The sequence below is a fragment of the Berghia stephanieae genome, chromosome 4 (assembly GCF_034508935.2).
Source record: "Berghia stephanieae isolate SIO BIC M18660-M18661 chromosome 4, UCSD_Bste_1.3, whole genome shotgun sequence".
NCBI lineage: Eukaryota > Metazoa > Mollusca > Gastropoda > Nudibranchia > Aeolidiidae > Berghia > Berghia stephanieae.
Genome location: NC_088363.1, coordinates 4,076,202 through 4,088,701, shown reverse-complemented (window position 1 = coordinate 4,088,701; position 12,500 = coordinate 4,076,202). Strand labels below are relative to the sequence as shown.

At 40.3% G+C, this 12,500-nt stretch overlaps 1 protein-coding gene across 1 annotated transcript in view; it reads left to right on the top strand.

Annotated features, from left to right (window-relative positions):
• Window positions 1-12,500, top strand: part of LOC144971670 (uncharacterized) — a 61,777-nt gene that overhangs the window by 8,578 nt on the left and 40,699 nt on the right. Inside the window, exons 6-10 of the mRNA XM_078912743.1 lie at window positions 2,306-2,431; window positions 4,610-4,760; window positions 7,642-7,729; window positions 8,322-8,449; window positions 10,942-11,142. Coding sequence (XP_078768869.1) covers window positions 2,306-2,431; window positions 4,610-4,760; window positions 7,642-7,729; window positions 8,322-8,449; window positions 10,942-11,142 — 694 coding nt within the window. The remainder of the gene's footprint in view (window positions 1-2,305; window positions 2,432-4,609; window positions 4,761-7,641; window positions 7,730-8,321; window positions 8,450-10,941; window positions 11,143-12,500) is intronic.

Sequence of the window (12,500 nt, the reverse complement as noted above, 5' to 3'; positions counted from 1 at the left end):
ATGGTTACACAGAGTTTGTGTGTTGGTCCGTTATACTTCCGGATGGCAATGTTGTGAACTCCTTGGCCAAGCGCATTCTATCTATAGATAGAACGAAGATAACGTCACTCAGGCCTTGCTAGTTTTTATTTTTGCCATCCATGTTTGTGAGTAATTCTCACTAAACTGTATTAGGGTTAACCCACACCGGAGACTGACTCCGACGATCCGGCACTGCCGTCCTCTACCGTCTTCCGGATAAAGACGTCGGGCACGGACAAAATACTAGGAATAAAGAGAAGAGCCGCTAGACCTACCCATACCAAGTACCTAAAAACAAACGGCAAAGGACGTCGGCTGCTTGGTATGGGTAGGTCAAACGGCTCTTAAATAGATAGTATCGCTTCGCTAAGAAGCTCATAACATTGCCAGCCGGAGGTATAACGGACCAACACACAAAACATTGTGTGATCATGAACTTTTATAGTCGGGGTAATACAGTTTAGTGAGAATCGCTCACAAACGCGGATGGCAAAATACAACAACAAAGGCTTGAGTGACGTCATCTTCGAACTATCTAAACGTGAGTATTCAGACTACGATAGGCGAAGAAGAGATGTAATTAAAAATTACTTATTACTGATTATTTTAATTATAAATTCCCTTTTTGCCAAATGGCTTTTCACACTACATTTTTACATAAATTCTCATCAATTCTCTTCCTGGTCATCACCTCCAAAGAATTGACCTACTTCTATAGATAGAATGCGCTTGGCCAAGGAGTTCACAACATTCCCATCCGGAAGTATAACGGACCAACACACAAACTCTGTGTAACCATGAACTTTTATAGTTTGGTTAATACATTTTAGTGAGAACAACTCACAAACGCGGATGGCAAAAACAATAACAAAGGCCTGAGTGACGCAATCTGCATACTATCTATAGCGTGAAATGGACAACCGACAGCAATAAATACTCTTTAGCAGTCGTAACGTCACTTCCTTCCTAGTGACGCATGGTAACTTAGTACCACTGGCTCTAAACTATCGGAACAATGGCGGACGCCCGTAGGAAATATTTCTCCGGCGAGCATAAAGGGTATCCAGAGGAAAAAACCCCATAAATTTGATCATGTTTTGACTTTTACACATTCTGATCACAAGGCATATGAAAAGTTCTAGCCAGTATGAAAAATAAAAAGTAATGATTTTATTTGTTTAGAACCAAGATGGCCGCCGTTGCCAGGCGGTGTGACATCAGACTTTTGAATCGTATCGTTTACTACGCTCTGACGGCAAGACTTAGTGGAATTCAGACAAGATCTCACACATAGACACATACATACAGACAAACAAACACACACACATATGCATACATACACATACACCAATCTTTCCACTCATTCTCAAAAGTCCCCTTTCTCTTCCCAGATCGAATCAACCATCCCACCAAAATATAATACGATTCAATAGTCTGATGTCACGCCGCCGGGCAACGGCGGCCATCTTGGTTCTAATTACTTTTTTTTTTCATACTGACTAGATCTTTTCATATGCCTTGTGATCAGAATGTGTAAAAGTCAAAACATGATCAAATTTATGTGGTTTATTTCCTCTGGATACCCTTTATGCTCGCCGGAGAAATATTTCATGCGGACGTCCGCCATTGTTCCGATAGTTTAGAGCCAGTGTTACTAAGTTACCATGCGTCATTAGGAAGGAAGTGACGTTACGACTGTTGAAGAGTATTGGCCGATCCTACGGTCAATTATGGCAATTTGATATACGGGAAATCAGACGGGATCATACACACACACACACATCTCTCACACACACAAATAAACAAACATACACTCATGCACACACATCTACCAACTCCCCTCCCATACACCCATCACTATCATCTACATAAATTCTCACCATTCTCTTCCCAGATCGAACTGGCCATCCCTCCAAAAGAATTGGCCGATTTGATGGTGGAATATGACGCCAGGACATACGGGAACTCAGACACGATCACACACACAGACACACACATATAGACAAACACACACACACACAAACACACACACATATACATACCCACATCCACCTATCTACAAACACATTCTCAAATATCACCTCTGTCTTCCCAGATCGAACTGGCCATCCCTCCAAAAGAATTGGCCGATTTACTGGTAGAATATGACGACACACAGACATACACATACAGACAAACACATACACACACACACACACACACACACACACGCGCACATATACATACACAGACATACACCCATCTTCTACAAACGCATTCTCAAATTTCCCCTCTATCTTCCCAGATCAAACTAGCCATCCCTCCAAAAGAACTGGCCGATATACATGTGGAATATGACGACAGGACATACACGAACTCAGACGAAATCATTCTTACCATCAATCGCTTCCAAGTATTTCATTGTTTTCAGGTAGAAACAGTGTAATAAAATCATAAACTCTCCAGCCCCATGGAGCCGGTGCTTATCCCGGTTTCTATAGCGTGAACTCTATGGACAATAGCAATTGTTTGCTACCCTTTTGGATAAGACTCGAGTCTATCGCAAAGTACTTTCCGACAGATTTAACAATCCCAGCTACCTAATCACTTCTGGGTGGATAGCGGGGTCATAAAAGAAAAATCACGACTGACCCGGGATCGATCTCGGTCTTGTTGCGTGTGAATCGAGTGTTCTACAGAATGAGCTATTGGGACCCCCATACCCTCTCCATGATTCGTAATACAGATCTGTGACCAATGGGCATGATCTATATTAACGTTCCATGTGCTCGAGGTCATTGGTCACATTGCAAAATGTGCTCAAAGTGACTTACATAGTGAAAAGTGTTCACAGGTTTTGAACTATCTAACATTACGATTGGTCATTGTGTTCAGCTTGACACATGGGTATGATTACAACTTTAATAAACAAAGCAGCGTGTTTACATTTGTAATGAAATATCCAATAGTTGGACAGCAACAAATCATGTGATTGATGACCTGGTTGGACGAAAACATGAATATAGATCGCTCCCATTAGGGATTAGGCGACAGGTGTAAGATAAAGCTCTGAACAAGTGTGTATGAAATAGTACAAGATACTATAAGAGAAAAAAAATACAAGAAAAAAAAAACATTCTAAAAAACCACCCTGCTTCAACCGTAGCCACCATTATGTTATAGCCTGACACTGAAATCCAGAAAGACTGGCAGTTTGACGTCATTATCTGGTTTTTACACCGCCTAGTGAGTTGTCGTTAGTAGAGCTCATGGAAACAATTTATTTCATTGGTTGACCTATTGAATACGACTCACGATTTGTTTTCTTTTGTGGCAAAAGACTGGCATTTTTTACGTCATTTTTGGTCAGTATCAGGCCATAACTTTACGAAGGCCACGCTTCAACTCGGGATTGAACCTCAGACCCCCTGATTATGTGCAACCATTAGACTAGACCCGAAAGTTAGGACCACTTAAAGTCTATATTCATTTTTTCTTGTATTTTTCTTTCTTGCTTTGTCTGGCATCTTTCGTACACACTTGTTCAGATCTTTATCTTACATCCAGTGCCTGCTCCCTAATTTGTCACAGTGGACAGCAAAGCGTAATCTTTCGAATTTGGGATCCGCCGTCGCAAAACGGTGTTAAGGCATTGCACTGAGACCCGGATGACCGGGGTTCGAGCCCCGCTTCAGGCGCTTTCGTTTTTTTTCCTTGAGCAAGATTTGTAACCCCCAATTTGCTCACTTGGTCAACATGGGTGATTTCTATTGACATCAGACATCTTGTTTGATGAGTTATCTATATTCCTTCGTGGAATGCCCAGGCGACGATATCTTATGATGTCGTGGCGGAAGGGCATAATTATATATACTACCACGTTATCTCATTCGTCTGTAGCGTTTCATTCATCCTTTTTTTTTGTTGATAAAGGGGAAACCCGAAACATCACTTTTATTTGTTTTCGTGTATTGAATTGAAGCTTACATTCATTTTCACATTGTTATTTATTTCTTCGAGATTCGAGCAGCACCATTTACATAATATCGACTTTGAACCGTCACTTGAGTGTTGCTATAGGGAATGCGATTTCAAAACAGATTTAAGAGTAGCGCCCCTTTGTTGGAGTCGCGCCTTGGCAACCGGCAGACGCTATCGCCATTATTAGAACCAATCATTAGCGGGAAGTTCAGTAAGTTTAGGAAGGGATGTCTCATTATAATTTATCTATTATTTATCAACATCTTTTATTTTTAATTTGTAGTCTACATCATATTTTGTTAACATTTCATAATGGAGAAAACTAAAGAAAAGATCTACGTTGATTATGATATGCATTTTTGTACAGAAATGTGAATAATAAATTTTGTATTTGGAGCGCTTGGCTTGTAGTTGGTTTGTTTACAAATAACTTCTCCGCCGGTGACGTCCAATCAAGGGACGCTACTCTTCCGCTAATCTCATTCCCTATTGGGAGGCAGGAACGCCATGTAGAGAAGCTTAATGACGTTTAGTGAGAATTGCGCTCTTGAAATGCTGACTTTTTTGTTTGTTTTTAAAAACCCCATTTTCTTTTTTCTTTCTTTCTTTTTTTTGTTGTTGTTGTGAGGACAACGTCATGGCTGATTTCACAGGAACGCATGTCACGTCCAATCGTCCTGTCTCAGTGATATCCGGCAATGCTCAGTCCGCTGTCCCCAATCCAAATCTATCCAAATTTGCTACAATGTTTCCTGGGAAAAGAGGACCCCCGCCCGAACGTAAGTTATCAATTACTTACTTACTTACTTACTTGATTAATTAATTAATTAATTCTCTCTTTTGCAACAGCACCAATAGATCCCGTCGCCAAGGCATTCCATGAAGGAATATAGATAATCCATCAAACAGGATGTCTAATGTCATCAGGAATCACCCAGGTTGTCACAGTGAGATCCCGTCGTCAAGGCATTCCACGAAGGAATATAGATAATCCATCAAACAGGATGTCTAATGTCATCAGGAATCACCCAGGTTGTCTTAAATGAGTAAATTGGGGGTTAATCATCTTGACCCATGAAAAAAAAATAGAGAAAGTGCCTGCCAGGACCGTCCTGATCGCAATGCAATGCCTTATCGACACATTAAACATGTATATATCAAACTTCTTGGAGTGCTTCCTGGGAAAAAATGTCCCCCCCCCCCGAATACAAGATATTGATGCTATGAATTTAGGTAAAATACTCACAATATCAGCCAGCCAAATTAAACACACCTACACACAAAACTGTGTGTGACCTGTCACGTTTATTGTCTGTTTGATATAATTTAATTTAGTCATAACTAATCAAAACAGGCTGTCTAAAAATAATAACAAAGAGCTGAGTGAAGTCAATTTCGTTCCTTCTATGGTAAAACTAAAATAAACGTAAAAATGTATATAGATAGTATGTGCTTGGCTGATAAACTCACAACATTGCCGTCCGGAAGAGTAACGAAGTATAGTCGGGATAATCCAGTTCAGTGAGAATTACATATTAACGTGGATGGCAAAAAAAACAAAAAAAAAAAACAAACAAACAAAAACAAAGACCCGAGTGACGTCAACCTCATTCTATCTATCGGACATTTTCTTCGTTTTCCTATGTTTCCTGGGAAAAGAGGACCCCCCCCCCTCCCACCCAGATGTAAGTTATAGTAAAACTAAAATAAAAGTAAACATTTATATCGTCGAAGTGATAGTAAGATGATAGACTGTAAAAAGGGCATTTGATGCAGCGTGGCTCAGTGGTACGGTCTTTGCTTCGTACCAAAAATGTACCGAGTTCGAATTCCCGTTAAGTAGTGTGGCATTGAACAAGTCACTTCGCCTGAGCTTAGTTTGTGTCGCTGCACTGCCGGCTGGCACCTGGGTTATTCCAGTCTTCCCTTGGAATAGGCCATAGAGACAAGTTTCTCCTATGGGATGAATATAGATAGTATGAGCTTGGCTAAGAAGTAGTGCCGCGCTGAGGACCGGTCCTTGGACCGGTCCCACGGTCTTTTAGCTGTGAACCGAGGATCGGTCCGATAGTGGAAGACCGGCGGCGGTCCTCACTTCTTATCACCTTTCAACGGTCTCGCGCCATACTACCTCCCCAGCGATTCGTTGGCTCGGTTGCCTATCTTCCACCAATCACCACCCATCCCACTTAATTAATCACACCCACCCCCCTTTGCCATACACTAAACGACACAGACGACCATAGAGGCAGACGACCACCTCCCTCCACTCCGCAAACCGCCCTTTCGTGTGTGAGATGGGGGGAACAGGAGGCACACGCCTTGGACGATTCCATTATACGGGTAAATTTCAAAATTTACTACACCATAATGATCGCAATGACAATGATCTATGATGAAGGCATGACCCCTCTTCTCTAATGGGTTATTGTTTGAAATGCATGTGACTACTAAAGATGTTTGTGTTTGTGTGTGTGTGTGTGTGTGTGTGTCGAACCTAGCAAGTAGCAAGTCCGATTTTTTGTTTTCTTTTGTCCATCTCTTGTCACCACTCCTTTCTATCGCATGATTGTCATTTAAAATAATACAATAATATTAAAATTTCGTTTGGTGTTTTAACTAATCAAATAAAATGAGTTTCATTAGTTTCTCCCTTCCAAAAAACCCAGTTATAACGTCTGTATTTTAAAAAAGTCCAATAGAATATTTGGGGACCCCGATAGCTCAGTTGATAGAGCACTCTCTTTGTACGCAAAGGGCCAGAGATCGATCCCGGGTGCAGTCGAGTTTTTTCTGAGTCCCTGTCTACTCAGCAGTGAATGGGTAGCTGGGTTTGTTAGATCTGGCGACAAGTCACCATGGACACCACTTATTACTTATTAACTTATTACCGCATCCACCCCCTCTTATTATAACTTCACGTCTCTCTCTTACTCTTCAATGCTCGCTGCCCTCTAATGTGTTTGTGTGTGGGGAGGGGGGGGGGTAGGAGTTGCGTGTGTGTATCAACGCCACGAACAACTCGATCAACGCCTTGGGCGATGCCATTATCTCCGTTAATGGGGATAAATTTCAAATTTTATTAAATCATCGAAGTAACAATGAAGTACGGTGAGCAAATAAAGAAGGCATCACCCCTCTTCTCTAATTAGGTTACAATTTGAAATGAGTGTGACTACTCCGTGTGTTTTACTCCTGTAGACCACGGTTTTCATCGTGTAGCGGTCTTTAACGGTTCAAGAATGAACGATCCCACGGTCTCAAAGGTCAAAACTCAAAACGGTTCGAACTTCCGACAGTCTCTCAGGAATGTTCAATGTCGAAAAGGACCGGTCCTAGGACCGGTCCTTGCGGTTTTCATTTCCCAGGGACCGTAGGACCGTGGTCCTTAAGCTTGCCAAGGACCGCCCCGCACTACTAAGAAGTTCATAACATTGCCATCCGGAAGTATAACGGACCAACACACAAAACTGTGTGTATCCGTGAACGTTTATAGTCAGGTTAATACAGTTCAGTGAGCATTACTCATAAACACGGATGGCAAAAAACAATAACAAAGACATGAGTGACGTCATCTTCGAACTATCTATAGGGAATTCATCATTATTCTATTGTGACCTTTTAGAACGTTGTTCACTTTCTGTTTTGTTTTTGTTTCAGCGGGGAGGACCAAAGACCATCTGGTGGAGTCAGCTATTCCATTGAATGCCTGGGGCAAGAGGTATTTTACCTACAATACGCCTGAACGGTATGCAATGTTTTGTACTTGGAAAGTGTCAGAAGACAACAGAAATTAAAATAAAACCTTCGCAGCGGCGGTGGGGGCTCGAACCCGCGACCTTACTGGTACAACTCCGCCGGGCCGGTGAGATCGTGACTCTACCCTATAAGCTGCCCACGACTCCCCCCCCCCCCAAAAAAAAAAAAAAAACTCGCTTCAAAGCCTTGACCTCCAAAAGTCGGGGAGAGAAGGCTCTAGTAAGACTAAGCTTGGAAGCGACTTTTTTTTATTATAGTCATTCATAATAAATTTAGTATGAAACCATACACCTAAAATATAAACACGAATCTAATATGACCCCCCCCCCCAACCCCCCCCCCCACCCCCCACAAAAAAAAACAAACCCCCCCCAAAACAAAAAACAAAAAAAAAAAAAACAAACAAAAAAAAAAAAAACAACCCGACAACTTAACGAATGAAAAAGATAATTGTATATATATATAGATTTAAAAAAAACGATACAAAATGATAAATGAAACTACAATAGATTAAAAAAAAATATTAAAGAACAAATAATACATCTCCTATTTCTCTTTTTCTTTTTTTTTTCGTGTTCCAGAAGATCAGGTGACACGCTGAGGATTCTCGGATATAAGGCGAAGACCAAAGTCAGTATTACTGACGAATCACAGAGTTATAGCTTCTATGTGGAAGCTGGGGCTTTCGTGGAGCTTGGTATCTCATCAGGTGGAGTTTGTATCTCTTCTAATTTATTTTAGAGCTGAAATAAATTTTATAAAAAATTCTTTAGAGCTCAAGCTTTTGAAAATGAAAAGATCAAGAAAACGGAGTCCGTCACATAAGAAGGTAGCAAATTATGCTGCGGCTTGAGTGAAGTGACTAGAAGAAAAGTAAGAAGAGTTGAGTGAAGTGATCAGAACAAAAGTAGGAAAAGTTGAGTGAAGTGATTAGAACAAGAGTAGGAAAAGTTGAGTGAATTGATCAGAACAAGAGTAGGAAAAGTTAAGTGAATAGATTAGAACAAGAGTAAGAAAAGTTGAGTGAATAGATTAGAACAAGAGTAAGAAGAGATGAGTGAATTGATTAGAACAAGAGTAAAAAGAGCTGAGTGAATTGATTAGAACAAGAGTAGGAAAAGTTGAGTGAAGTGATTAGAACAAGAGTAGGAAAAGTTGAGTGAATTGATTAGAACAAGAGTAGGAAAAGTTGAGTGAATTGATTAGAACAAGAGTAGGAAAAGTTGAGTGAATTGATTAGAACAAGAGTAGGAAAAGTTGAGTGAAGTGATTAGAACAAGAGTAGGAAAAGTTGAGTGAAGTGATTAGAACAAGAGTGGAAAAGTTGAGTGAAGTGATTAGAACAAGAGTAGGAAAAGTTGAGTGAATAGATTAGAACAAGAGTAGGAAAAGTTGAGTGAAGTAATTAGAACAAGAGTAGGAAAAGTTGAGTGAATTGATTAGAACAAGAGTAGGAAAAGTTGAGTGAAGTGATTAGAACAAGAGTAGGAAAAGTTGAGTGAATAGATTAGAACAAGAGTAGGAAAAGTTGAGTGAATTGATTAGAACAAGAGTAGGAAAAGTTGAGTGAATTGATTAGAACAAGAGTAGGAAAAGTTGAGTGAAGTGATTAGAACAAGAGTAGGAAAAGTTGAGTGAAGTGATTAGAACAAGAGTGGAAAAGTTGAGTGAAGTGATTAGAACAAGAGTAGGAAAAGTTGAGTGAATAGATTAGAACAAGAGTAGGAAAAGTTGAGTGAAGTAATTAGAACAAGAGTAGGAAAAGTTGAGTGAATTGATTAGAACAAGAGTAGGAAAAGTTGAGTGAAGTGATTAGAACAAGAGTAGGAAAAGTTGGGTGAAGTGATGAGTCACATTTACACCCTCATCTTTTTCTCCAGTTGGCCAGAATACTCGTCCTTCAAATATCGATGGATCTAAATGACCCCCATCTTGGCAAAAACTCTCAAACCTGGGACTTTACTACAGACTTTGCGAGGTCCCAGTTTGAGATTTTATGCAGCGTAATATCAACTAAACCTGCTAAAAAGGGTCTCTGACCAACAGCAGCACGTAACATGTAGAACGAGACATGAGGCCTGTTAGGGGGTATTACATTTTTTTCTCTTCTGATAGAGACATTCATCAATTTCTGTCTGACCAATCATCTCAAAACGGTGTCATGTTAGAGTGCTTGAGATGTTAAAATTTGAATTCGATGTCGTTGTTTTGTACGACGTTGTCTTGTGGTATGACACTCACTTTCGGATCGGAAGGTCCTGGATTCGAGCCTCGCTCGGTGCATAGTTGACTCCTTGAAAAATATTCTTTACCCACATTCTCTCACTCATGTCTAAAATGAGTACTTGGCCGTTAATAAGCGTTGTCTATGCCCGAAAAAAAGTGTGATATCGCCTAACGGGCGACATGTCTGTCTCGTGCTACATACTAAGTGTTGCTGTTGGCTGGGGACGCCTTGTAAAGCGCTTTGAGCATGTTCAGTGGATTTTGCACAATACGAATGCTCAAAGTAAAATAAAATATACAACAATAAATAAGCATAAACTTGTCTCTTTCTCCCCAATGTAAATGTTGCTGCTCGAAGCTCGAAGAAATAGAGAACAATGTGAAATTGAATTTAAGCTTCAATTTAATTACGAAAACAGATGAAATGGACGATTTGGGTTTCCCCTTTATCAACAAACAGGATGAATGAAACACTACATTGAATGTTTTGTTTATCCATCTTAACAACGCCACTGCCACATCATCTCATTCATCTGTGGTGTTTCATTCATCCTGTTTGTTGATAAAAGGGAAACCCAAATCTTCCATTTCATCTGTTTTCGTAATCAAATTAAAGCTCACATTCAATTTTACATTGTTATTATGTGCGGCTATGTGGTCTTGTGGTATGACACTCGCTTTCGGATTGGAAGGTCCTGGGCTCGAGCCTAGCTTGGCGCATAGTTGAGTCCTTGAAAAAAGACTCTTTACTCACATTCTCTCGCCGTACTCATGTGTAAAATGAGTACCTGACCGTTAACAGCGTTGTCTCTGTCCGAAAAATGTGTAATATCGCCACACAGGCGTCATGTTTCGTTCTACATGTTACGTGTTGCTGGTGGTCAGGGACCCCTTGTAAAGCGCTTTGAGCACATTTAGTGAATATTGCGCTATATAAAAGCTCAATATTATATTTATTTAACCCTTTCTCCCCAGGAAATCTGATGACCATCAATGCCAGATTCGCGATCTGCGTCTCCATCTTCTCAAGGTCGAACAAGGTCGACATTAGCGGCGGGGATCCGGCCTTTTCCTACCTGGTCTCGGAGGAACAATTCGCCTCGTCCTACACATACAGCACGGTCGTGTCACCCGGCACGTCGCCTTTCAAGCACACACTGATTATCATTACAGCAAGTAATAAACGAAAATGGATATAACAGCTGCAAAAATTTAAAAAAAAAAAAAAAAATGAACAAAATACCCAAAAAAAAAAAAAAAAAAAAAAAAGGAACAGAAAAAAAAATGAAGGTTTCGAGCTAAAATCTTCTTCAGCCAACAACAATAATTTGATTATATTTTATTAAAAAGTTGAGCTTTTATATAGCGCAAAATCCACTAAAAGTGATCAAAGCGCTTTACAAGGGGTTCCTGGCCAACAGCAACATTTAACATGATTTAGGAGGGGACATGACACCTGTTAGGCGTCAAGGTCGAACAAGGTCGACATAAGCGACGGGGATCCGGCCTTTTCCTACCTGGTCTCGGAGGTACAATTCGCCTCTTCCTACACATACAGCACGGTCGTGTCACCCGGCACGTCGCCTTTCAAGCACACACTGATTATCATTACAGCAAGTAATAAACGAAAATGGATATAACAGCTTCAGATAAGGAACAAAATACCCCCCCCCCCCCCCCCAAAAAAAAAAAAAAAAGGAAGGTTTCTGGCTCAAATCTTTTCTTTAGCCAACAGCAATAATTTAATTATATTTTTTAAAAAGAGTTGAGCTTTTATGCAGCGCAAAATTCACTAAAAGTGCTCAAAGCGCTTTGCAAGGGGTCCCTGGCCGCCAACAGTAACATTTAACATGATTTAGGACGGGACATGACACCTGTTAGGCGATATTCCATTTTTTTTTCGAACAGAGACAACGCTGTTAACGCAGTTAATTTTATCATCGTATTTACGTGTTTTTTAAACATGTCATTTCTATATTTACTGTGTATGATACATGATGTGTTGATGTACAAAGCGCCAGTGAGCAATTCTTAATTGGAACTAGGCGCTATATAAATTCATTATATTATTACTATAACAAAAAACAAACAACATCACTAGAAAAGGCCAGATCGAGGCCATCTTTGAAGCAGATATTGTAAAGGTTAAATCACATTTATTAGAGCTTTAGAACTTTTATATAGCGCAATATCCACTAAATGTGCTCAAAGCGCTTTACAAAGGGTCACTGACCAACAGCAACACGTAACATGTAGAACGAGATATGACGCCTGTTAGGCGATAATATTACAATTTTTATTTCCGACAGAGAGAACGCTGTTGATGGCCAAGTACCCATATGACACCTGAGTACGGTGAGAGAATGTGAGTAAAGAGTCTTTTACAAGAACTCAACTATGCGCCGAGAAGAGGCTCGAACCCAGGACCTTCCGTTCCGAAAGCGAGTGTCATACCACAAGACCACATAGCTGATTTATGATCACTCCATTTCAAAAGGGTCACTGTTGTTTTGTTTTTTTTTAAAATTTGAGCC